A 26,876-nucleotide genomic window follows, 5' to 3' on the forward strand; every position below is an offset into this window, starting at 1 on the left:
ATGTACACAGGAATCGGTATTTTACCATGGATTTGTATTCCATGGTAAAATACCGATTCTGTAAGCCATGTGCCAATGGTAAATTGGCTACCTACATTGCATTTTCGGTAATTTTACCGAATCGGTAAATATTACCGAATCAGTAATTATTTTACCGATTCGGTACATATTACCGAATCGGTAAATTTACCGATTCGGTAATGATACCGATTCGGTAAAATTACCGAAAATGTGCCCCTACATCTCGATAGCCCTTTACCGATCGGAAACGGCCGAAAATCGGTATTTTCGGCCGATTCCGATCGGTAAAGGGCTACCTACATCTGGCCCTAGATCATTAAGGTCTTGATCATCTAAATCGAGGACAAACTCATCATATGGGTTGTTGAAGACTTTTTCTTCATCAGAATCGGTACCTGTGTCATCATGGGCACTATTAAAATTTGTGTCGCTAGGGACACCCACCAAGTTTGTGCCACAACGGACACCCATCCTATTTGTGTCGCAAGGGACACCTGTATCTTTTGAGGCGCGGGGGCCTCCCAACAAGTATGAGGTGCTGGGACCTCCCATGCCAATTGAGGTTCCACGACCTCCCATATTGCCTTCGCCGTGTTTGGACTTCTTACTTCTCTTGGAACGTACAAGTTGAGGATCACAAGGAGGGGTGTTATCATGATCATGAAGAAGGGGTTTCTTGGATGACATAACCTCCTTGAGCGTGTCCATCATGCAGGACCTCATTTCCTTTTGCAGGAAGATTTTAAAGGAGCCATTTGTATGATATGGGGAACTGGTGATAGCATCGTCTGACTCCATGTCAGACATGACAGGTATTATAGTAGAGGGGGAAAGGTGAGTAAGTATTAAAAATCTGGTAAGTATTTAAAATCTTATTAAATTAATTAAATTACTTTAATTTAAATATTTATATATATAATTGAGCTACCCTTTATTTATTATTTTTATATGTATATTTTTATATGTTTTTTTTAAATACTTCTTTAATTAAGTTATTTCTAGTTTTTTAATTGGAAATGCTGGGTAAATGAATGAAAGGGGTTGGGGGGTAGCCTGCTCCCAAAGTCAACTTGCTCCTAGGAGTAGCTTGCTCTTTCAAAAGGTTAGTTAAAGAGGTTTGAAGGGGTTAGAAATACACTTGTTTGATTAAAAACAGCAATCAGCTTATTGGCGGTGTGGTTTGACCAGCGCAATGTAACTGACGCGCTCGAGCCAGCCGCTACCGGAGAATTAGAGGAATGTACCTAGGCAAGCGGGGGACGTGACACCACCGCTGCCGTGGTCCATTCCTCGTTGTGAGTAGGAAGACGCGCTCGCGAGATCGGGTGAAGCGAGCTCGTCTTAAAAATCCAATAATTTGGGCAAAATAGCATAAAGGAAGGCTGATAACAAGCAAGGTAGCAGTGCGTAACGAAGGCTGATTACAAGCAAGGCAGCAGCGGGCAACTCAAATACGGAGGACGTAGGTAACTTACACTGGCAACTGCGGGGTCCAGATGAGTGCGGGCTCACCCAAATCAGAGCTCCGGTGAAGAGGGGAGGGTGGGGGATCGACAACCGAAAATGGGAAGCCGATGGAAGGGAGGGAGAAAAGAATCGGGAAACCGATGGGATAATGAGGAAATTAAGTAAATAAGCAACAAATACAGTTAAAAGGCGAAATCAATAAATGACAAGGAATCAATATAGATACAAATAGAGCATTCAGCTCTAAATATATATAGAGAGCAAGTAAGAGTAACTTATCTGCTTGCGAGCCCCATTTAAAAGAAGCAGCTCTGTTGCTGCTCATGCTTTTTTTGTTCATGTGTTGTCACTGCATTCTAGATCTTTCTATTTATGATGTAAGTGCGGCTGCTAGTGACTGCATTAAAAGATTAATGAATAATGTAGCCTCCTGTCTTTTAATGAAATCCTTTAAGAAAGGTTACTGTTTTTAGGTCATCCTTCTCGGTCATGATGATTAAATACATGGCCTGACTGGTCCAGAACAGTACTTAAGTAAGTACTGTGTTCATCTGTCTTAAATGAGCAGGGTCTGTTATCACGCTATATACACATACCAGCAGATCTTTTCCCCTTTCTTTTTTCAAAATTTTTGAAAGTGCTGAATTCAAATAAATATACTTTATAACTGATTTAGATGTCAACTACAGTTTTTTAAATAAATACCCAAAAAGATGCATACTAGTGTTTGTAATATGTACTTTTTCATTTAGTTAGTGTCCTTTAAAATTTTTAAAATGTATTAAAATATTAAAATAAGTGGTCTGGTGTTCTGTAAATAAATAGATGTGTAGGCTTGCAGAGAGAATCCTATCTTTAGGAGCTTAAATAGTGGGGTTTTGAGCTCAACGAAAACTCTGGAAATGTTTTTTGCCCTCAAATTGTGAGCTTTGGAGGCTTGATTGATGCTGTCTGATAGATGAATGTGGCCATTGGGAAAGAACAGAAACAGATGGTCAGCTGTTACTTTTTTTGTAACAAGTACCAAATAAGATGCAAACTGGTGTGTGTAATAAGTACATTTTTATTTAGTTAGTGTACTTACAAATTGAAACAATGTATTAAAATGAGTGGTCGGGTTTCAGCACATTAATAGAGGTACTCCTTTGTGTAGACTTGCGGAGAGAATCCTTTGTTGAAGAGCTTTATGACTAAATAGTGGGGTTAAGAGCTGAAATGTTCTTGTCCTAAAATTGTGAGTTTTTGAGGCTTGGTTGATGCTGTCTGAGATTAGGAACAATCAGATTCTAGGTAGTTGTGCTGCTCTGCCAATAGTCTCAACATGGGCTTATACTCCTCCCATAAAGAGTGCACACTGAATTTACTTCCTGATAGTAAGTGGGTACAACTCTTTATTACTCAAATCATTAAGATATTCAGCAAATATTTGAAAATACTTACTTGGTTCTACAAGAATTTTTGGTGCTGATGCTAACAAGAAACAGAAACAAAATAATGGGAGACTCAGTAAGCAGGCTACAATATCCAGCAATTATGATCACTCTTTTCTAAGAAATTATTTGGTAAACTGGCTGTAGATTCCATGTGGAAAACATTCTTTTGAAGCATACATTTCTGGCTGTCAAATTTAGATCAGAAGAACAATGGATGGTCATTCAAGGATATCTATATGTTGTATAGTGTCATAGAGCATTATTCATTGTGAGGCTGAATAAAGAAACTGCCTTACTGACACTGAAAACAGTGGCGGATGGTGACATTTGAAAGTGGTGAGGCGTAAAACAATTGTACTTCACAGCGGCGAGCGAGTGAGTCTGAACCACCTACGGGGGGTTTGGGGGGTTTCTCCCCCCGAGAAAAGTTTGAAAAAAGAGTGGGGAAATGGTGCATTTTCAAGCAAATTCGAAAAAAGCATAAAGGTGTCAACCACTCAGAGGTTTGATGACCCCCATCCAGTCCCTGGCCCAGCCCCTCCACACCCTGCACCCTATGAGTCCTACTAAGGTCACCCCTGTGATCTCTAGTGCATTACACAAATCAAATGTGGGGACATTAAGAGACAGGTAATAACCTCTCTGATTTTGTGTCTGCAGGGTACACCCCACACGTATGCTCAGGGCGGGATTTCACCATAAACGGAGACCCAGAACCATTTCGTCCTTACAGTGTCCTGGTTGGTTGGTGTGTATCCTTTCCGTGCTGACGATGCTTACATTTAGGGAACTATATTTTTTTCTTTTTTTTCTTTAAGCACTCTATGAGAGGGTGCATATGTTCATGCGCTCTTCCCTGTGTGTGGCATCCCCGTAACCTTTCCAGCCCCTTGCTATATGTGCCAATTTCCCTTTCCTCTCAGCTAGTCCAAAGCGTCTCCCACCTCTTCCCATAAAAAATATTTTTAAAATATTCCCCCAAACCCACTCCTCCTCTGCTTCCCTCCAAGCTACTGCATGATATTCTATTTCAATAAATGCCAAATTGGTTATAATGCCTCCAATAAACTGATGGGGCACCGTTTTTACCATAGAGAAGCACAGTGTTGCAGCAGGCACTCCGAGTCTTTCTGCAAAGGTTGTTGGGATGAGTGCTGGATGTTTTTACCTCTTTCACACATGTTGGCGGCCTCAGAGACCTGCACAGAGCAGGAGCAGACTGCGATACATCCAGGGCTCGAGTCGGGGTACCACGCGGGTGGACAGCGTCCCCCCACTTATTTTACCGGGGGGACGCTGTCTCCCCTGCCAAACAGCTGGGCTTCACTCTTAGGCCTCTCTGGGACGAGGAGCTCGGCACCTTTCGTGACGTCACTTCCTGTTGTGACGTCACTTCCGGTGACAGCGTCCCCCCACTTCTTTTTTTAGGACTTGTGCCCTGGATACATCGCAAAGGTGGCGGGCACACCACATGTGTAGATTCTGATGGAGAGCGACACTAGGGATTGGCAGAAGTGGATATATACTGTGACATTCAACTATCTTTCGTAAGGGAAGGAGAGCTGTTCCAATTGAAAGGGCACCTCTTATTCGTTTGTCATCTTTGTACGCCTTCCTTACCGTTTCTCCATGCATGGATAGTGTATGATGTGGTATCAGAACCCTAGCTGGTTAGCCATTCCTTAATGTCACTGTGGTGGCATGTTAGGACTTGAGCATTTGGTGGCTGTTCATTTTTATGAGAAAAGAGCAGTAAATTGCATGCAACTCGCGTTTTAGCTTCGGAGATGGCAGTGATACATGTCTTGCGTGTGTAACGGTTAACAGTTCTGCATTAGCTTTTACTGTTTTTATGCACAGCATTTATCATCCGGACCTCAGATGAGACCAAGGCTTGCAGTTCACACTTGAGCCAGCGACCAGTGCTCCAATTTCCAAATGAAACTTAGTTGAATGTAGAAGGCAAAGATTAGTGCATGTGGCTCCAACCAGACAAAAAAGACAACACTCAACTTTTCCTAACTTGAAACGGTGACATTCCATGACTCACGCCCACTTCTTAAGCCTCACACAAGTACCAGGCAACCTAGCATTCACCCCCCTTTTCTTTACCGGCCGCCTTCACATATCAGAAAGTTCATTATTTCATCTGTATTACATCACCCCTGAACGAATGCACGCGCAGGAGACGTGCCTGCTAAACAGGGAAGGGAAGGCCTACCTTTTACATTTATTACTCCAACGATAGAGCTTGGCATACCTTCACAACCTCAAAGGAGTGATGCGTCACACGAAAAGATAAACGACTCTTAAAAATCGCCAACAATCACAAACACTATTCGTCTACTTTCAAACTTTGTATGTTTTTGATTTTATTTAAGGGAAAAGTGCGCAAGTTACACCTGTGAGTCAAAGACAGAGCGAAAGATATATGATGTTATTACATTACAGTGCGTTTTGGTGTCTTGCAATATCGTTTATGATTTTGTTTTAAAATGTACCGTATTTTTGTTACTACAGCGATGTGAATGCTTTTAGATCCCAGAGGTTTGTAATGCACTTTCTTCCGCTGTAGTTTCTTCTATTGTATAGTGCTCTGGTGCAGGAGTGGACTGCACTGAAGAGAGTCCTATTAAATTGTAGAATATTGAGATGAATTGTGCTGGCTTGTATTATATAGTCCTGCAGTGTGTACATCATTCTTGTAAATCTGGACACCCCGCAACAAAAACTCACCTCAGCGCCTAAAGGTGCTTCCACTCATGCTGTGTGCTGTCCAAACATACACTTTTTGTCAAAGCCCCCTTCAGCACATACTAAAATGTGAAAGATTAACTCAGCAAAACGATGTAGCACACAATACAGAGCCACAAACTCTATACCAAAGCACCCTCCCCCCGGAAGATTAAGGACCCCAGGACAGAACCGCCAGACACCCCCTCCATCCCCACAGCACAAAAGCTTATACTCCCGTACCACAGCAGAGAACCACTGAAGAACCATTATTTGCATGTAGCCAGGTTCTGAGCTGAGATGGTGCAGTGAGCTAAAAAACGGTGATGGATCAAGTCCTGATCTTTGGACTGGGTAAGAGTGGTCTGCTTAATTCAGACACTCTGTTCATCACCACCCCCTTTTCTGAATCGAAGAACCATTCCCAGCACAGATATCCTGACTGTGAGCACAGGAACCCTCCCCACCACGCTGCAGGCGCTCAGACCCACACGCACAGCTAATGGTCCACTGAGCCCCACCTCAGCAGACAGCCCTGGAGTCCCGTGCTCTGGAACAATGCTCCACGTCACCAACGAACTCAGCACCTTCTGCAGGATAAGCGCCTAGACTCTCTTGTGAGGCGTCCATAGTCCTCAACACTACTTGTACTCTTTCCCCTGCCTTCTCTGCAGCCACCCGTGTCTGGTTAGAGCGCCCACCCTCTTCTAAGAAATGCTTGAAAACTACAATCGACACCGCAAGCTATGAACAGGCAATGCTGTTCAACTACTGCACACACGACCACATGCTGTAAACAGGCACCATTGAACAAACGCAGCACACTCCACAAGCTGCAAACAGACACTGCTGAACATATATAACACACCATAGGCTGTCAACAGACACTATCGAATGACAACCGTACACACCAGAGACCGTGATCAATACTGCCCCTACTACATCCCAATCACGGCTGAAAAATTACAACCCATCCCGCAGGCTGTGAATGGACATCACTCCTCAGATGCTATACAGGCTGAGGGCCCGACTACATACCAGTCCCACAATCCCTCCTGTCTGAGGGCGGGAATTGTTCAATAATGAATGATTTTATTATATGCTGGGTCTAACCACCGCCAGCTGATGGAACGAGATAAACGCTGCCCTAATTACAACTCCACACCACGGCGATGAACATGCATGCAACATCAAATTACACCTCACTTCATGTAACATGCAGTGATCAGGCAGTGCCAATTGCTCGGAATAAGTTCAGTGTAATTTATGCAGAAAATATATTTTACTCTGTAGAGAGCACTGCAAAATAGCTGTTAGTTAATTCATTCATCCACATCGATTGGCCTCTGTTGCACATCCAGTCGAGGCGGGCAAAATGGCTGGTTGGTTCGCGTGCAAGGGTATGGGGGGGGGGGGGCGGTGATCATTATAAAATAATAAACTTACCTTCCTCCGGGACCACATCACGCGCTGCCGCCTCAGCTCCTGCTGTTCCTTGCGCGTTTTGAGCAGCCTCCCTCCTCCTGCTCCGCTAAGCAAATCACAATACTGCAATGGCAGCGTTGTGATTGGTGCGGCGCAGTGGTCTGCGCCCCAGCTGGCTGCCAGTAGGGAGGCCATTTTCTCTATGTAGTCTGCATGCTGGCTACATCGAGAAAATGGAGAGTGTGCATGCCTGCTTTGGGCAGCCCCGGAGCCAATCAAACCGTCTGGGCCCATAACATTGGGCAAGCAACTACCCCCTGCCCTCGAGGAGGACCACCCACCGCCCGCCCCAACCAGGGACTCCAGGCACTTCTGCTTTCTCGCATTTACCATTTTATGTTTCTGCTTCCCGCACTGCGAAAAAGCGGTGGAGTGACGCCCCCACACCCCAATAAGGAGCCACCACTGACTGAAGAGGATGTTGAAATATTGTAGATTCATAATCTCTTAAATGAACAGTGTGAATTCTAAATCTTGAAAAATACCAGAAGGCTGAAACCAGTTATTTTTGTTTTGTATAAGGTTTTAAGTGCGCTGATTTCAAACAAAAAACTTTGGAATTTATTTCACTATTTAGACACTTTAAAAAAAAAGAATAAAAAAATAAATAAAGAGTGTTATTTCTAATATGCAAGTTTTCCTTAAGGTGCTGCACATTTAAATTGGGAAAATGTAAAAATGTATTAAAATACGAGGTCTGGTGATTAGGCACACATATTGAATTATCCTAGTGTTTAGGTTACCAGAGATAATTTGATTGTGGAGAATGTATGGCCAAGGCTATGGGTTTGGAACAGAACCAATTATCAGAAAATATCTTGTCCTAAAAATGTGTGTTTTGGTGATGTGACTAATGCTGGGACATGGGTGACCGTGGCTATAATGAGAGAAGTGAACAGATGGTTGGATTCCATCTGAGAACAGCAGGGGACAAGAAACAGTGAGCTTATAGGACACTGTCCTCCTCGGTCTATAGTCTACTTTCTCTGCCTGCATCTCCTCCCATAAACAGTGCACGGTGAACCTTCTCCATGAATGTAAGAATGTACAACTGACAACATAAAGACTTTTTAGTCAACATTCAAAGTACTCACTTGGTTCAAGTGTATTTTCCGTTGGTGATGCTAGGAAAAATGGAAGCAATAATCTGAGTCAGGCTATCACATCCAATAAATATGATAGATTTGTATCAGATAAATTACTTTGCCTTATTGCTCTCGAACCTGTGATATCTCTCTACTGTACGCTTTCATGGGACAATGACTCTCTGGCAATCATGAGTACATCAGACCCGACACTGTCGAAACAGTTTTAAAATATTTTGGGGGCCATGAATAACACGGATCTCTCCAAAAAGAAAAATACTAATGTTTCTCACCATCATTACTGATCTTGAGGACAGTTATTAGGACCCTCGGATTATCAGTACAAACTTTGATGTGTGAGATGTGCATTCTCTTCATCAACTTTTCATCATCTGTGCTGCTAGGTCAAAATATGGCCAACCAATCTTGTCATTCTTTGATTGAACTGAGTCTCACTAATAAGGCAATGCAAATAGAACTCTTTCCTTTTGGCAAAGAACCGCCGCTAATCTAGATAACGATGATTAGTATGAATTATATAACAATAGCTGGAACTCGAGCTGGATCTGCCAGATATTATTTTACATCATTTTTTATAAGTATGCACACTCATAATTACATCCAGATTTCTCTACCTCGAGTTAGTCTTCATCTTCTACAGAGTCATAAACACTCAACCTTTCAAGGAAATTGCTCTGTATCTTTATTAGTTTGTTTTCCTTGACCAAAACTGTATGCATGGTACTACCACTACTCTGCGTTGCTGCCAATATGTAAGTTAGTGCTGTAAAATAAAACCAAACTTTCATAGAAGCAGGGTTAGTCTTGGTATGTGCAAATGGATTATCAGATCTTGTTAGAGTAATGGATAATGTTCCATGTTTTAGGGAGAAAGCTGCTAATGCAGATCTATGTGGGTGCAGACAACTACCTTAAATAGACAACATTACAGTTCCACATACACAACAGTTCCGCCTCCTCATTTGAACAGTAGGAACTGCTCAGTTTCCAATGGCAGGCACTTGGTTAGCTCTACCTTGGCCGATATATTAGCCGGAGTCAAAAGACCTAAAGTGACACCAGAATTTCAGCATGAGAAGATGCACCTTTGCATCAGCCATGGAAGTCATGTTAATCGAATAGGAAAAATGATGAATAAAAACTTTTTACTGACAGAAAATTCGTTTAAAGTCTGGGACACATTTTTGCTTTTCAGAAGTAAAAAGTATCATCTGAATCCTATTTCTCAAAAAAAAAAATCAGGAGGTGAAGTTAGCTATAATGAGCCATCCAAGCTTTGATATTTTTATAGAATGTGCCTCTGGCATGGGGGCCGGAGAATGGAATTCAGAAAGATCCAAAAGAAACCAGCAGTGATCTCTAGATACAGTTGGTGGTTTAGAGTTCTAATGGCAGAAAACCTGTCTGTTTAAACAAACCCCAAATCTAATGTTGTTTTGAGGCCTGCTCAGTGAATCTCTGAATAGCCATGAGGTCTTCTGATCTGACTGGTAATGTAACAAATATCCTTTAACATTTTTTACAGTTTACATTGCCTGACTGGCCGTGAACAGTATCTTTGGAAACTGCCATTTTCAAATGCCTTAAATGAGCAGGGTCTTTATCACTCTATAATACAAGCCAGCAGGTCATTTCCCCACTTCTTTGTTTTTTAAAAGCTTTTCAAACTGCTGAATTCAAACAAATATACTTTAGAACTGATTTAGTTTTCAGCTACATTTCTTTTAAACAAATTTTAAAAAGATGCAAACTGGTGTTTGTAATATGTATATTTTCATTCAGTTAGTGTACTTTCAAATTGAAATAAAGGTATCAAAGGAAGTGGTCTAAGGTTCAGAACATAGACAAAGGTACTCTAATCTGTAGGATTGCAGAGAGAGTCCTATCTGGAAGAGGTTTATGACTAAATAGTGGGGTTTAGAGATGAAATAAAAAATCTGGAAAAGTTCTTGTCCAAAAATTGAGAGTTTTGGAGGCTTGATTGATGGTGTCTGATAGATGAACTTGGCCATGTGGGGAGAACAGAAACAGATGGTCAGGCTGCTTCCGAGTGTTGACTGGAGATTAGGAACAATCAGATTGTATGCAGATGAGCTCCTCTGCCAATAGTCTAGACTTGGGCTTGTGCCCCTCCCATAAAGTGTGGACACTGAATTTACTCGCTGAAAGTAAGTGGGTAAAACTTTTTATTACTCAAATCATTAAGACATTTCAACAAATATTGGAAAATACTTACTTGGTTCATCAGTGATTTCTGATGTTAATGCTAGCAAGAAACAGAAACAAAATAATGGGAGGCTAAGAAAGCAGTCTACAATATCCAGCAATTATGATCACTCTTTTGTAAGAAATGACTTGGTAAACTGGCTGTAGATTCCATGTGGAAATCATTCTTTTGAAGCATGCATTTCTGGCTGTCAAATTTAGGTCTGAAGAATAATGGACGGTCATTCAAGGATATCTATTTGTTGTATGGTATCATGGAGCATTATTCACTGTGAGTCTGACTAAAGGAACTGCCTGACTGGCACGGAAGAGTATGTTGAAATTTTGGAGATTCATAATCTCTTAAATGATCAGTGTCAATTCTCAATCTTGAAAAATTCCAGAAGGCTGACCGCAGTTTTACTTTTTTTTTTAAAAAGGTCTTAAGAGTGCTGATTACAACCAAACAGATTTGGGATTTATTTCACTATTTAGCTGATTTTAAATAATAATAATAATAACAAAGAGTGCTGTTTCTAATATGCATGTTTTCCTTAAGGTGCTGCACATTTAAATTGAAAAAATATAAAAATGTATTAAACTATGATGTCTGGGGATAAGGCACACAAATTGAATTATACTAGCGTGTAGGTTTCCACGGAGAATTTGATTGTGGATAATGTATGGCCAAGGCTATGGGTTTGGAATAGAACCAATTATCAGAAAATATCTCTTACTAAAAATGTGAGTTTTGGGGTATGTGACTAATGCTGGTACATGGGTGACCGTGGCTATAATGAGAGAAGTGAACAGATGGAAGGTTTCCATCTGAGAACAGCAGAGGGACAAGAAACAGTGAGCTTATAGGATACTGCCCTCCTTTGTCTATAGTCTACCTTCTCTGCCAGCATCTGCTCCCATAAACAGTGCACTGTGAATTTTATCCATGAATGTGAGAAAGCACAGCTCTTAACTTCTCAAACAGCACAAAGACTTTTTAGTCAACATTCAAAGTACTCACTTGGTTCCAGTGTATTTTCCGTTGGTGATGCTAGGAAAAAATGAAAGCAATATTCTGAGGCAAAATGCAGGCTACCACATCCTATAAATATGATAGATTTTTATCAAAGAAATTACTTTGCAATATTGCTCTAGTACCTGTGATATCTCTCTACTGCATGCTTTCATGGACAATGGTCTTCTGGCAATCATGAGTACATCTGACCCGACACTGCCGAAACAGTTTTAAAATATTTTGGGACCATGTATACCACGGATCTCTCCAAAAGAAAAATACTAATGTTTCTCACCATCATTACAGATCTCGAGGACAGTTATTAGGACCCTAGAATTAACAGTACAAACTTTGATGTATGAGATGTACATTCTCTTCATCAAGTTTTCATCATCTTGGCTGTTAGGTCAAAATATGGCTAACCAATCTTGTCATTCTAGGATTGAACTGAGTCTCACTTATAAGGCAATGCAAATAGAACTATTTCCTTTTGGCAACGAACCAACTCTAGCCTAGATAGCGATGATTAGTATGAATTATATAGGAATAGCTGGAACTCAAGCTGGATCTGACAAATATTATTTTACATCATTTTTTATAAGTATACACACTCATAATTACATCCAGATTTCTCTACCTCGAGTTAGTCTTCGTCTTCTACAGAGTCATAAACACTCAACCTTTCAAGGAAATTGCTCTGTATCTTTATTACTTTATTTTCCTTGACCAGAACTGCATGCATGATACTACCACTGTTCTGCGTTGCTGCCATCCTGTAAGTTAGTGCTGTGAAATCAAACTAATCTTTCATAGAAGCAGGGTTAGTCTAAGTATGTGCAAATGGATTACCAGGAGTCAATAGAGCTATGGATAATGTTCTGTCTTTCTAGAGAGAAAGCTGCTTATGTAGATCTATGTGAGTGCAGGACAACTACCTTAAATAGACACTATTACAGTTCCACATACACAACAGTTCCACTGCCTCATTTGAACAGTATGAACTGCTCAGTTTCCAATGGCAGGCGCTTGGTCAGCTTTACCTTGGCAGATATATAAGCCGGAGTCAAAAGACCTAAAGTGACACCAGAATTTCAGCATGAGAAGATGCACCTTTGCATCAGCCATGGAAGTCTTGGTAATCAAATAGAAAAAATGATAAATAAAAACATTTTACTGACAGAAAATTTGTATAAAGTCTGGGACACATTTTTGCTTTTCAGAAGTAAAAAGTATCATCTTAATCCTATTTCTCAAAAAAAAAAATCAGGCGGTGAAGTTAGCTATAAGGAGCCATCCAAGCTTTAATATTTTTATAGAATGTGTCTCTGGCATGGGGGCCGGAGAATGGAATTCAGAAAGATCCAAAAGAAACCAGCAGTGATCTCTAGATACAGTTGGTGGTTTAGAGTGCTAATGGCAGAAAACCTGTCTGTTTAAACAAACCCCAAATGTAATGTTGTTTTGAGGCCTGCTCAGTGAATCTCTGAACAGCCATGAGGTCTTCTGATCTCACTGGTAATGTAACAAAAATCCTTATTTTTTTTTTACAGTTTACATTGCCTGACTGGCCGTGAACAGTATCTTGGGAAACTGCCGTTTTCAAATGTCTTAAATGAGCAGGGTCTTTATGACTCTATAATACAAACCAGCAGGTCATTTCCCCACTTCTTTGTTTTTTAAAATGTTTTCAAACTTCTGAATTCAAGCAAATATACTTTAGAACTGATTTAGTTTTTTGAAAACAAGTTTTTATTGTCATATTTGCATAAACAATACAGGACCCTGTCATCCAGGGGAGCCTGCAACAATAATGAGCACGACATCCATTGCAATTGACATTTTCATAATAGCAACCAACAGTATAAACAAGACTAAGAACCATCCCCCTACCCTACTCTCCCCTGCCAACCACCCTCCCAAACTCCTCCTACCCCCCAAAACACCCATCCCCCAACACCCCCCCTTCCCCCAACCCACCCCCCCAGACGGTCGCACAGCTCACCATAAGTCCAAAAACCACTCCAGCATGTAGTACATCATTCATATAATAAGCTAAAAACAAACCATTCATCCCGTTCATTCCATGCTTCAGACCCTCCCACATCTCCCCTCTCACCCATCCTGAGGGAGGTCATCCTGATCCGCCGGGGGCTCCAGCCACACCCCCCTATAATCCGCCCAGCATTTCCAAATTTTAAAATGCTTTCGCGGACAGCCCCTGGCTACGAAAATCGGGCGATCTAGGCCCATGTAAAAGTCCAAGCCCCTCTTCCAGACCGTCAGCTTAGGGGCACGGAGGCCCTTCCACCCAGCAGCTATATCTCTCTTAGCAGTGGTAAGGCCTAGTAACATCAAGTGCCTCTTGTATATGTTACCCCCAACCCCATCCATGACATGTAATAGGGCAAATTGTGGCGTGCTCGGGAGCTCCCACCCCAACACCTCAGCTAAACAGGCCAGGACCCCTCTCCAGAAGCGTGCCACAGTCCCACAGCTCCACACCGTGTGAAGGAATGTCCACTCCTCACAATGACAACGAAGACAGTTTGGCGAGGCAATCAGACCTGCCCGATAGAGGCGAACTCTCGTGTAATAAACCTTGTGTAGGTATTTGAACTGGATTAAGCGGAGGCGCATCGCTATGGCGGCACCCCTGGGTGAAGCCACTGCCTCCCTCTAATCCTCCTCCTCCAACCCACCCACATCCGCCTCCCAGTGGTCCCTGAGCTTCTGACGTGTAGGAGCACTATGTGTGACCAGTGTCTGGTATATGTGAGAAATGTTCTTGGTTTCGAGGTCCCCCATGAACACTTTCTCCTCCAGGGGGTTGAAGTCCGGTAGGGTCTCCAGGCCTGCCAAACTAGGGGACAGGGGATGGCGAAACTTCAGGTATCGAAAAAATTGGGAGTTGGGCATATTAAAGTCGGTTCTGAGCTGCTGGAAGGATTTCAACGTGGTGTCCTGCATTACATCGCCCAAGGTCGAGATGTCCACGGTGTCCCACCCCGTGAATCCCCATAAGGAGGCCAGCGGGGGGAAGCGGCCATTGTGCCATAACGGCGTCTCCGCCGTCAGAACGTTCCACCACCCCACACGGCGCAGGGCCTGCCTCCAAATCAGAAACACCACCCGGGTGACCGCCGGCAGTGCACTACGCAGGGGTGCGGAGTAGAGGATGGCATGGAGCGTGTTGGAGCCCACCGAATAGCGCTCCATGGCATAGGCCGGATCCGCACGATCACCATACCACCAATCATTCAGCACCAATAGATGAGAGGCCTGGTAGTAGGAGAGGATATCCGATGTGGCCAATCCTCCGCAGTAGGTGGAGATGAAGCACGTGCGCAACGCCACCTGAACCGCCCCCCCCCCCCCCCCCAGGAACTGCCCCAGATGGGAGTTGGCCTGGCGAAGCCAGCTAGGGGGAATCGGATACGGGTGGTTCTGGAGTTGGTATAGCAGACGCGGAAGCACCACCATTTTGAAAATTGCTGACCTACCATAGATGGTAAGAGGCATACGCGACCAGGTCTTAAGGTCTGCCCGTACTCGATCCCACACTGGCACCAAATTCCGCTCCCAAGACACGGCCGGGGCATCCGATAGAAAGACTCCCAGGTATTGTAGCCCTCCGACCGCAACCCTAAGTGGAGCGGCCAATCCCCCACCACCGAGGTCCGCTCTCCCAACACCCACAGGGTAGATTTGCCGGGGTTCATATACAGTACCGAGGACTCACCGAAAATCTGTAGAATTTCAAGGAGACGTGGCCCCGACTTATGAAGTTCAGTAAGGAAGAAGAGGACGTCGTCCGCATGAAGTGCTATTTTGTCTGACGGGCCCTGCAGACAGTCAAACCCCTTCAGCTGTGCGTCTATCCGCACCCAAGCAGTGAGCGGCTCCATGGCCAGGGCAAACAGGTAGGGCGAAAGCGGGCAGCCCTGCCGGGTACCGCGCCGAATGTTGAATGTAGAAGACACGGCTCCCGCCACCCGCACCGAGGCCGTCAAATCGGTATACAAGAGACGTACGTAGGACAGGAAGCGAGGGCCCATATTAAGCCGTGGGAGCAAGTAGAATAGGTATACCCAGCTAAGGGAATCAAACGCCCTATCAATATCGGCTAGAAGAAGCACCACCTGCCGCCCTGTGCCTCTAATCGCCTCCAGCGCCACATGGGCCCGTCGAATATTGTGTCTGGTCGCTCGACCTGGCATAAAGCCAGCCTGGTCTGGATGCACCAGGTCTGAGATATACGGAAGGAGCCTATTAGCCAAAGCCTTGGCCAGTACTTTGGCCTCCACATTGAGGAGCAAAATTGGACGATAGGAGGAGTGCTGCTCTGGGGGTCGTCCCGGCTTGTGGAACACCACTACCTCCGCATGCCTCCAGTCTGTGGGAAGCCTGCCCTGATCCCTAGCCTCCTCCAAAGCCGCCCGATAATGATGGGCCAAATGGGTATTGAAGTTCTTAAAAAATTCACTGGGGAAACCATTGGGACCGGGGGCCTTCCCGAGTTCAGTTCTCCCAGTGCAGTGCCCAGCTCCTCAGCTGTTACTGGAAGGTCGAGTTTATCTCACACATCATCTGTCACTGCCCTAAGGGGCAGATCCTCCAGGAATTTGTCAATCTGATCGGGTGGAAGACACTCCCACGGGGCATATAGCTCCGCATAGTACCGCGCAAAACTGTCTGCCAATCCCCTGGGGTCCGTCAACGGCTCCCCCGTGTCATCTAGTATCCCGGGTAGTTTCTGTGCATGGAAAACCCCCTGGCAGAGTCTGTGTAGCATTTTGCTGGATTTATCCCACCACTGGCAGATTCTACTGCGTGTGGCCAGCCACACCTGGCGAGCTTCATCCATGGGCAGTGCCGCATAAGACTGTTGCGCTAGCAGGAGTTGGCTCAAGTCGGACACCTCGCCTGTCTGATGACCCCTATGCTCCAGGGCCACCCCCCTGCCTCCGCTCGCACTAATGCCTCACGTCTGCGCCTCCGCGCCTCCACACACCAGGTGATATCCACGCCTCGCAGCCATACCGACATGCGCCATCTAAATGGCCGCATCCCCCAACCCAGCTGCAGCTCCACTGATACCGGCGAATGATCTGAGAGGCCCCGGGGATGGATCGTCGTCGATTCCAGACAGCCCATTTTAGCCCTCGGAATAAAGATGTAGTCAAGTCTCGAGAAGGACCCATGCACCGCCGAGACGTACGTGTATGCACGCGCAGCGCCGTGATTGTGCATCCATGTATCTATCCAGTCCATGGTACTCACCATACCCTGTAGTCTCGAGGGGTGGCCCATGGGCGCAGTGCCCCCCGCCGTAATCTGTCTCTGGTAACATCCATGACATCGTTCCAGTCACCACCAACCGCCATCAGTACCTCAGGGATATCAGCCCAGACCGTGTACAGCTTCTCAACCAGGGACCTCTGTAAAGGCGGCGTGGCATACACACATCCCAGGACCAGAGGAGTCTCTCCCACCACCCCCTGTACCCCTACATACCTACCCTGTGCGTCCTGCCAGAGCCTCGTGTGAGTGTAAGGGACTCTACGGTGTATGAGTATAGCCACACCCCTGGACCCCCTTGCCAACCCAGCATGGTAAACTTGTTGGTAGCCAAATCTCTGCAGGCACAGGACTTTAGTTCCCAACAGGTGCGTCTCCTGGAGCAGAAGGACGTCTGCCCCCAGACGCTTCGCCTGCCGCAAAACCGCCCCGTTTGATCTTATCTAGGATACCCCGGACATTCCAGCTAATGGCACGCAAGGTACCAGGGGGCCCTGGGGCCGCATCAACGCAACGCGACATCTGGGAGTCTTCTCATGGAATGCACGTACATGTGGACAAAGAAACAAAACAAACTCCAACACATTGGACCCCCCGAGCTGTGCAACTCTGCCCCAACCCCTTTAGGCCCCCCACCAACCAGAAACTCCTAGCCCCCACCCCCACCCCCTATACCTCAAAACCGTTGAAGTATCTGTCGCGGCCAGGCGGGTACCCCAGCCCAAACGTGGGCCCGGAGGTCCCCCCTGCCAATGGATCCGCTCCCAACAAACCATATCTCCTGTGCCTACCCCCACCCACCACCAAACCCTAAGAATGGGAGGGAAAAGGAGCGGCCCACGTCATAAATCTCTCCCCACAGCCAGCAATTCAAGATCTAAGCCAGTTCCTGCCCGCAGAAGGGGCCCAACAGAGCATCACAAAATGTAAATATCAAACCAGGTCCAAGGTCCCTGCTCAGTGTTCGGAGGCCGGGGGTCTCGGGTCCACTGACCCCCCAGGGCCGGAGCGCTGCCGCGATCTGGACCGCCAGTTTCCCTCTCGACGGGAGCTCCGGGCATTCCCAGGATGGGCCGTCCCAGAAGTGGAATCAGTATTCAGTCCCAACGGTGTATACGGTTGCACCCTCACAGTTTCGTCAGTCACCGAAAAACCTCCTCCGGGATATCAAAGACATGCGTGCGTGACTGAAAAACCACTCTCAAGCGGGCTGGGTAAAGAAGAGCATACAGGAGTTTAAGGTCTTGAAGACGGGCCTTAGACGCCTGGAAGGACTGGCGTTGCTGCTGCACAAGGCGGGTGTAGTCTGGGAAAACCATAATGCGAATGTTCTCGAATAGGATCGGTTCCCAGTTCCTGGCCTGCTACAAGATGACGTTGAGGTCGTGATAGTTCAGTACCTTCGCGATGACCAGTCGCGGCGGGACCCCTCCAGCGGCTTCAGGATGAGGGCTCGATGCTCTCGTTCCACCACGAAGCAACGTGACAGGGCATCAGGGGGGAGCCAGCTCTCCAGCCAGCGTGCCAAGAAGGATTCCATGTCCCCCTTCTTGCAGCCCTCCGGAAAACCAACAAAGCACAGATTATTGCGCCGCAGGTCCTACCGCGTCTTCCACCCGCATGGCCAGTTCCTTCTGGACCCCTTCCAACTTGGCCACCTGTCGCTTCAGGGTGGCGACATCGTCCTCGACCCCGGAGATCCTCCCCTCTGCCTCCGTGATACAGGAAACAGCATTCTTGCAGGTCCTGTCGCAGGAGCGACACATCATCCCCCACCGCGCCAATCTTGGCCTGTAGCGTGTCCCGGGACTGCGTGATCGCCGCCATCAGGGCCGCATTATCTTGGCCGGGTTCCTGCCGGCCCCCAGAATGCCCCAGCTCCCCCTCCAGGCTCCGTGAATTTGTCGATGGGCCCTTGAAACGTGGCGGACCCCCATCCTTTCCCTCTCGTCATGGTCGCTGGGACCGGGCTGAGCACACCACCAGGGACTATCCGCGCTTATGCCCCAGCCGATGCCCACATGGAGAGGAGACGCCCAACCGCCCGTTGGCCCCACCAGCCAGTGTCCACACGTCAACCACGTCCAAATGTCCAGCAGCGCCGGGGAGGGGGCCAGAACCTCCAGCCACTAAGGTGCCCCCCCACACACACAAGCACAGCTCACCGGCAAGTGGAAGGCCCCACGAGCTGCTCCAGTGTCAATGGGCCCTAACCAGCCCTCTAGCTTCGACACAGGCTCCGCCTCGAAATCACTGCACGGCCCGAGATCCGCAGCACGCCGTGCCCGTGGACTCCTCAGGGCGATGGTGTACCCCGCTCAGTCACCGCCAGGATCGGGGCAGGACTCGCTCCAGCGACGCGCCCCACCGGGCGCACCGCCACCACAGCTCCGGGCCTCGCTTTCAGGATCACGCAGGGCGGGGAGCCCCCACCGCACCTCAACCAGAGCGGGGGCTGCCGCATCCCAGGCCGCCCGCCGCGCTCCAACCAGGCCCGGCCGCTCACCGCCGCCTGCGCAGCTACCAGGGATCTTCAGCCGTGTTGTCAGCAGCAGGGTATCTGCCCCACGCGCCGTCCGCCACCGCCCGGATCAATGGGGCCGAAGAGCCGCCCCTCCGCCAACAGCCTAGGCAGCCCGGCCCCGGAGAGCGCCCAGCGGCCGACTCCACTGCCGCCCCAGGCCGGGGCAGCTGCCGCACTGCAGGTCCCGGCTTCACAAGCCGTGGCTAGGCCCCTCCGCACCAGGGCATTCGGGCGCCAAACTAAAAGGCACCAGGCGCCCAATGTACCACCGGAGCCCCGTCCAGTGAAGCAGCAAAGGCTGGATCTCGTCCCGAGCTCACCAGCTAATCTGGGGACCAGGATATACGGCAGATAATCTGCGGGCCGGACGGAGCTCGTCAGGAGCACGTCGGCCATGCTGGCTCTCCAAGCCACGCCCCTAGAACTGATTTAGTTTTCAGCTAAATTTTTTTAAACAAATACCAAAAATTATGCAAACTGGTGTTTGTAATATGTATATTTTCATTTAGTTAGTGTACTTTCAAATTGAAATAAATGTATCAAAGCAAGTGGTCTGGGGTTCCGAAGATGGATAAAGGTACTCTAATCTGTAGGATTGCAGAGAGAGTCCTATCTTGAAGAGCTTTATGACTAAATAGTGGGGTTTCGAGCTGAATATAAAACTCGGGAAAGGTTCTTGTCCTAAAATTGTGAGTTTTGGAGGTTTGATTGATGCTGTCTGATAGATGAGCTTGGCCATGTGGATAGAACAGAAACAGATGGTCAGGCTGCTTCTGAGTGTTGACTGGAGATTAGGAACAATCAGATTGCATGCACTTGAGCTCCTCTGCCAATATTCTAGACTTGGGCTTGTGCCCCTCCCATAAAGTGTGGACACTGAATTTACTTGCTGAAAGTAAGTGGGTAAAACTCTTCATTACTCAAACCATTAAGACATTTCAGCAAATATTTGAAAATACTTACTTGGTTCATCAGTGATTTCTGATGTTAATGCTAGCAAGAAACAGAAACAAAATAATGGGAGACTCAGTAAGCAGGCTACAATATCCAGCAATTATGATCACTCTTTTCTAAGAAATGACATGGTAAACTGGCTGTAGATTCCATGTGGAAATCATTCTTTTGAAGCATGCATTTCTGGCTGTCAAATCTAGATCAGAAGAACAATGGACAGTCATTCAAGGATATCTATTTGTTGTATGGTATCATAGAGCATTATTCACTGTGAGTCTGACTAAAGGAACTGCCTGACTGGCATGGGACAGTATGTTGAAATAATGTAGATTCATAATCTCTTAAATGAACAGTGTCAATCCTCAATTTTGCAAAATACCAGAAGGCTGATCCCAGTTTTACTTCTATTTTGAAAAAGGTCCTAAGAGTGCTGATTTCAAACAAAATACTTTGGGTTTTATTTCACTATTTAGCCGATTAATTTTTTTAAATAATATTAATAATAAAGAGTGCTGTTTCTATTATGCATGTTTTCCTTAAGGTGCTGCACATTTAATTTGGGTAAATGTAAAAATTTATTAAACTATGATGTCTGGGGATAAGGCACACATATTGAATTATACTAGTGTGTAGGTTTCCAGGGAGAATCTGGTTATGTAGAATGTATGGCCAAAGCTATGGGTTTGGAATAGAACAAATTATCAGAAAATATCTCTTGCTAAAAATGTGAGTTTTGGTGATGTGACTAATGCTGGTAAATGGGTGACCGTTGCTATAATGAGAGAAGTGAACACATGGTTGGATTCCATCTGAGAACAGCAGGGGGACAAGAAACAGTGAGCTTATAGGATACTGTCCTCCTCGGTCTATAGTCTACTTTCTCTGCCTGCATTTGCGTCCATAAACAGTGCACTGTGAACTTTCTCTATGAATGTAAGAATGCACAGCTCTTAACTTCTCAACAACATAAAGATTCTTTTGTCAACATTCAAAGTACTCACTTGATTCAAGTGTATTTTCCATTGGTGATGCTAGGAAAATGGAAGCAATATTCTGAGTCAAAATGCAGGCTACCAAATCCCATAAATATGAAAGATTTTATCAAAGAAATGACTTTGCATTATTGCTCTAGAACCTGTGATATCTATCTACTGTATGCTTGCATGGAACAATGACTCTCTGGCACTCATGAGTACATCAGACCCGACACTGTTGAATCAGTTTTAAAATATTTTGGGGGCCATGTATAACACAGATCTCTCCAAAAGAAAATGACCAATGTTTCTCACCATCACTACTGATCTTGAGGACAGTTATTAGGACCCTAGGATTATCAGTAGAAACATTGTTGCATGAGATGTGCATTGTCTTCATCAACTTTTCATCATCTTGGCTGCAAGGTCAAAATATGGCTAACCATTCTTGTCATCCAAGGATTGAACTGAGTCTCACTAATAAGGCATTGCATATAGAACTATTTACTTTTGGCAATGAACCACCGCTAACCTAGATAGCGATGATTAGTATGCATTTTATAAGAATAGCTGGAACTCAAGCTGGATCTGACAAATATTATTTTACATCATTTTGTGTAAGTATACACACTGATATTTACATCCAGATTTCTCTACCTCGAGTTAGTCTTCATCTTCTACAGACACATAAACACTCAACCTTTCAAGGAAATTGCTCAGTATCTTTATTACTTTGTTTTCCATGACCAGAACTGCATGCATGGTACTACCACTATTCTGCGTTACTGCCATTCTGTAAGTTAGTGCTGTAAAATCAAACTAATCTTTCGTAGAAGCAAGGTTAGTCTTAGTATGTGCACATGGTTTATCAGGACTCAATAGAGCTATGGATAATGTTCTGTGTTTCTAGAGAGAAAGCTGCCTATGCAGATCTATATGGGTGCAGGACAACTACCTTAAATAGACATTACAGTTCCACATACACAACAGTTCCGCCTCCTCATTTGAACAGTAGGAACTGCTCAGTTTCCAATGGCAGGCACTTGGTTAGCTCTACCTTGGCCGATATATTAGCTGGAGTCAAAAGACCAAAAGTGACACCAGAATTTCAGCATGAGAAGATGCACCTTTGCATCAGCCATGGAAGTCATGGTAATCGAATCGTAAAAATCATAAATAAAAACTTTTTACTGACAGAAAATGTGTATAAAGTCTGGGACACATTTTTGTTTTTCAGAAGTAAAAATAATCATCTTATTCCTAATTCTCAAAAAAATAATTCAGGCGGTGAAGTTAGCAATAAGGAGACATCCAAGCTTTGATATTTTTATAGAATGTGCCTCTGGTATGGGGGCCGGAGAATGGAACTCATAAAGATCCAAAAGAAACCAGCAGTGATCTCTAGATACAGTTGGTGGTTTAGAGTTCTAATGGCAGAAAATCTGTCTGTTTAAACACACCCCAAATGTAATGTTGTTTTGAGGCCTGCTCAGTGAATCTCTGAATAGCCATGAGGTCTTCTGATCTCACTGGTAATGTAACAAATATCCTTTACATTCTTTTACAGTTTACATTGCCTGACTGGCCATGAACAGTATCTTGGGAAACTGCCATTTTCAAATGTCTTAAATGAGCAGGGTCTGTTATCACTCTATAATACAAACCAGCAGGACATTTCCCCACTTCTTTGTTTTTTAAAAGCTTTTCAAACTGCTGAATTCATACAAATATACTTTAGAACTGATTTAGTTTTCAGCTATATTTTTTTAAACAAATACCAAAAAAGATGCAAATTGATGTTTGTAATATGTATATTTTCATTTAGTTACTGTACTTTCAAATTGAAATACATGTGTTAAAACAAGTGGTCTGGGGTTCAAAACATGAATGAAGGTACTCTAATCTGTAGGATCGCAGAGAAAGTCCTATCTTGAAGAGCTTTATGACTAAATAGTGGGATTTAGAGCTGAATTGAAAAACTCGGAAAAGGTTCTTGTCCTAAAACTGTGAGTGTTGGAGGCTTGATTGATGCTGTCTGATAGATGAGCTTGGCCATGTGGGGAGAACAGAAACAGATGGTCAGGCTGCTTCTGAGTGTCGACTGGAGATTAGGAACAATTAGATTGTATGCAGTTGAGCTCCTCTGCCAATAGTCTAGACTTGGGCTTGGGCCCCATCCCATAAAGTGTGGACACTGATTTTACTTGCTGAAAGTAAGTGGGTAAGACTCTTTATTACTCAAATCATTAAGACATTTCAGCAAATATTTGAAAATACTTACTTGGTTCATCAGTGATTTCTGATGTTAATGCTAGCAAGAAACAGAAACAAAATAATTGGGAGACTCGGTAAGCAGGCTACAATATCCAGCAATTATGATCACTCTTTTCTAAGAAATGACATGGTAAAAAGCTGGCTGTATATTCCATGTGGAAATCATTCTTTTGAAGCATGCATTTCTAACTGTCAAATTTAGATCAGAAGAACAATGGACGGTCATTCAAGGATATCTAATTGTTGTATGGTATTGTAGAGCATTATTCACTGTGAGTTTGATTAAAGGAACTGCCTGACTGGCATGGAAGAGTGTGTTGAAATAATGTAGATTCATAATCTCTTAAATGACCAGTGTCAATTCTCAATCTTGAAAAAAACCAGAAGGCTGATCCCAGTTTTACTTCTGTTTTGAAAAAGGTCTTAAGAGTGCTGATTTCAAACAAAATACTTTGGGTTTTATTTCACTGTTTAGCTGTTTTAAAATAATAATAATAATAAAGAGTGCTGTATCTAATATGCATGTTTTCCTTAAGTTGCTGCACATTTAAATTGGGAAAATATGAAAATTTATCAAACTATGATGTCTGGGGATGAGGCACACATATTGAATTATACTAGTGTGTAGGTTTCCAGGGAGAATCTGATTGTGGAGAATGTATGGCCAAGGCTATGGGTTTAGAACAGAACAAATTATCAGAAAATATCTCTTGCTAAAAATGTGAGTTTTGGTGATGTGACTAATGCTGGTAAATGGGTGATCGTGACTGTAATGAGAGAAGTGAACACATGGTAGGATTCCATCTGAGAACAGCGGAGGGACAAGAAACAGTGAGCTTATAGGATACTGTCCTACTCGGTCTATAGTCTACTTTCTCTGCCTGCATTTTCTTCCATAAACAGTGCACTGTGAACTTTTTCTATGAATGTGAGAATGCACAGTTCTTAACTTCTCAACAACATAAAGATTCTTTTGTCAACGTTCAAAGTACTCACTTGGTTCAAGTGTATTTTCAGTTGGTGATGCTAGGAAAAATGAAAGCAATATTATGAGTCAAAATACAGGCTACCAAATCCAATAAATATGATAGATTTTTATCACAGAAATGACTTTGCATTATTGCTCTAAAACCTGTGATATCTTTCTACTGTATACTTTCATGGGACAATGGCTTTCTGGCAATGATGAGTACATCAGATACAACAATGTCGAATCAGTTTTAAAATATTTTGGGGACCATGTGTAACACGAATTTCTTCAAAAGAAAAATACTAATGTTTCTCACCATCATTACTGATCTTGAGGACAGTTATTAGGACCCCGGATTATCAGTACAAACTTTGATGTGTGAGATGTACATTCTCTGCATCAACTTTTCATCATCTTGGCTGCTAGGTCAAAATATGGCTAACCAATCTTGTCATTCTAGGATTAAACTGAGTCTCACGGATAAGACAATGCAAATAGAACTCTTTCCTATTGGCAATGAACAAACGATAGCCTAGATAACGATGATTAGAATGAATTATATAAGAATAGCTGGAACTCAAGCTGGATCTGACAAATATTATTTTACATCATTTTTTATAAGTATACACACTCATAATTACAACCAGATTTCGCTACCTCAAGTTAGTCTTTGTCTTCTACAGAGTCATAAACACTCAACCTTTCAAGGAAATTGCTCTGTATCTTTATTACTTTGTTTTCCTTGACCAGAAGTTCATGCATGGTACTACCACTATTCTGCGTTGCTGCCATCCTGTAAGTTAGTGCTGTAAAATCAAACTAATCTTTCATAGAAGCAGGGTTAGTCTTAGTATGTGCAAATGAATTATCAGAACTCAATGGAGCTATGGATAATGTTCAGCGTTTTTAGAGAGAAAGCTGCTTATGCAGATCTATGTGGGTGCAGGACAACTACCTTAAATAGACAGCATTACAGTTCCACATTCACAAAAGTTCTGCCTCCTCATTTGAACAGTAGGAACTGCTCAGTTTCCAATGGCAGGCACTTGGTTAGCTCTACCTTGGCCGATATATTAGCAGGAGTCAAAAGACCTAAAGTGACACCAGAATTTCAGCATGAGAAGATGCACCTTTGCATCAGCCATGGAAGTCATGTTAATCGAATAGGAAAAATGATGAATAAAAATGTTTTACTGACAAAAAAATTTGTATAAAGTCTGGGACACATTTTCGCTTTTCAGAAGTAAAAAGTATCATCTTAATCCTATTTCTAAAAAAAAAAACAATTCAGGCGGTTAAGTTAGGTATAAGGAGCCATCCAAGCTTTGATATTTTTATAGAAAATTCCTCTGGCATGGGGGCCGGAGAATGGAACTCATAAATATCCAAAAGAAACCAGCAGTGATCTCTAGATACAGTTGGTGGTTTAGAGTTTTAATGCCAGAAAACCGCCTGTTTAAACAAACCCCAAATGTAATGTTGTTTTGAGGCCTGCTCAGTTAATCTCTGAATAGCCATGAGGTCTTCTGATCTCACTGGTAATGGAACAAATATTCTTTAAATTTGTTTACAGTTTACATTGCCTGACTGGCCGTGAACAGTATCTTGGGAAACTGCCGTTTTCAAATGTCTTAAAAGAGCAGGGTCTGTTATCACTCTATAATACATACCAGCAGGTCATTTCCGCACTTCTTTGTTTTTTAAAAGCTTTTCAAACTGCTGAATTCAAACAAATATACTTTAGAACTGATTTAGTTTTCAGCTACATTTCTTTTAAACAAATTCCAAAAAAGATGGAAACTGATGTTTGTAATATGTATATTTTCATTTAGTTAGTGTACTTTCAAATCGAAATAAATGTATCAAAGCAAGTAGTCTGGGGTTCAGAACATGGATAAAGGTAGTCTAATCTGTAGGATTGCAGAGAGAGTCCTATCTTGAAGAGCTTTAAGACTAAATAGTGGGGTTTAGAGCTGAAATAAAAAATCGGGAAAAGTTCTTGCCCTAAAATTGTGAGTTTTGGAGGCTTGTTTGATGCTGTCTGATAGATGAGCTTGGCCATGTGGGGAGAACAGAAACAGATGGTCAGGCTGCTTCTGAGTGTTGACTGGAGATTAGGAACAATCAGATTGTATGAAGATTAGCTCCTCTGCCAATGGTCTAGACATGGGCTTGTGCCCCTCCCATAAAGTGTGGACACTGAATTTACTCGCTGAAAGTAAGTGGGTACAACTTTTTATTACTCGAATCATTAAGACATTTCAGCAAATATTTGAAAATACTTACTTGGTTCATCAGTGACTTTGGATGTTAATGCTAGCAAGAAACAGAAACAAAATAATGGGAGGTTCAGAAAGCAGGCTACAATACCCAGCAATTATGATCACTCTTTTGTAAGAAATGACTTGGTAAACTGG

The 26,876-nt window shown here is 44.0% G+C and overlaps 1 protein-coding gene and 1 long non-coding RNA gene across 2 annotated transcripts in view; both read right to left on the minus strand.

The window, feature by feature from the left end:
* The window catches only part of LOC147706475 (uncharacterized), a 71,628-nt gene extending 61,117 nt beyond the window's left edge, over positions 1-10,511 (minus strand). Inside the window, exon 1 of the long non-coding RNA XR_015297353.1 lies at positions 10,482-10,511. This is a non-coding gene — a long non-coding RNA (uncharacterized LOC147706475). The remainder of the gene's footprint in view (positions 1-10,481) is intronic.
* A 12,950-nt stretch (positions 10,512-23,461) lies between these two features.
* LOC147706476 (alpha-2-macroglobulin-like protein 1) overlaps positions 23,462-26,876 on the minus strand; it is a 312,029-nt gene continuing 308,614 nt past the window's right edge. The window contains exons 46-47 of the mRNA XM_086929615.1: positions 24,486-24,515; positions 23,462-23,526 (exon numbers count right to left, since the gene is read on the minus strand). Of these exons, the coding sequence (XP_086785741.1) occupies positions 23,462-23,526; positions 24,486-24,515 (95 nt within the window). The remainder of the gene's footprint in view (positions 23,527-24,485; positions 24,516-26,876) is intronic.

The sequence above is a fragment of the Lissotriton vulgaris genome, chromosome 7, assembly GCF_964263255.1.
Source record: "Lissotriton vulgaris chromosome 7, aLisVul1.2, whole genome shotgun sequence".
NCBI lineage: Eukaryota > Metazoa > Chordata > Amphibia > Caudata > Salamandridae > Lissotriton > Lissotriton vulgaris.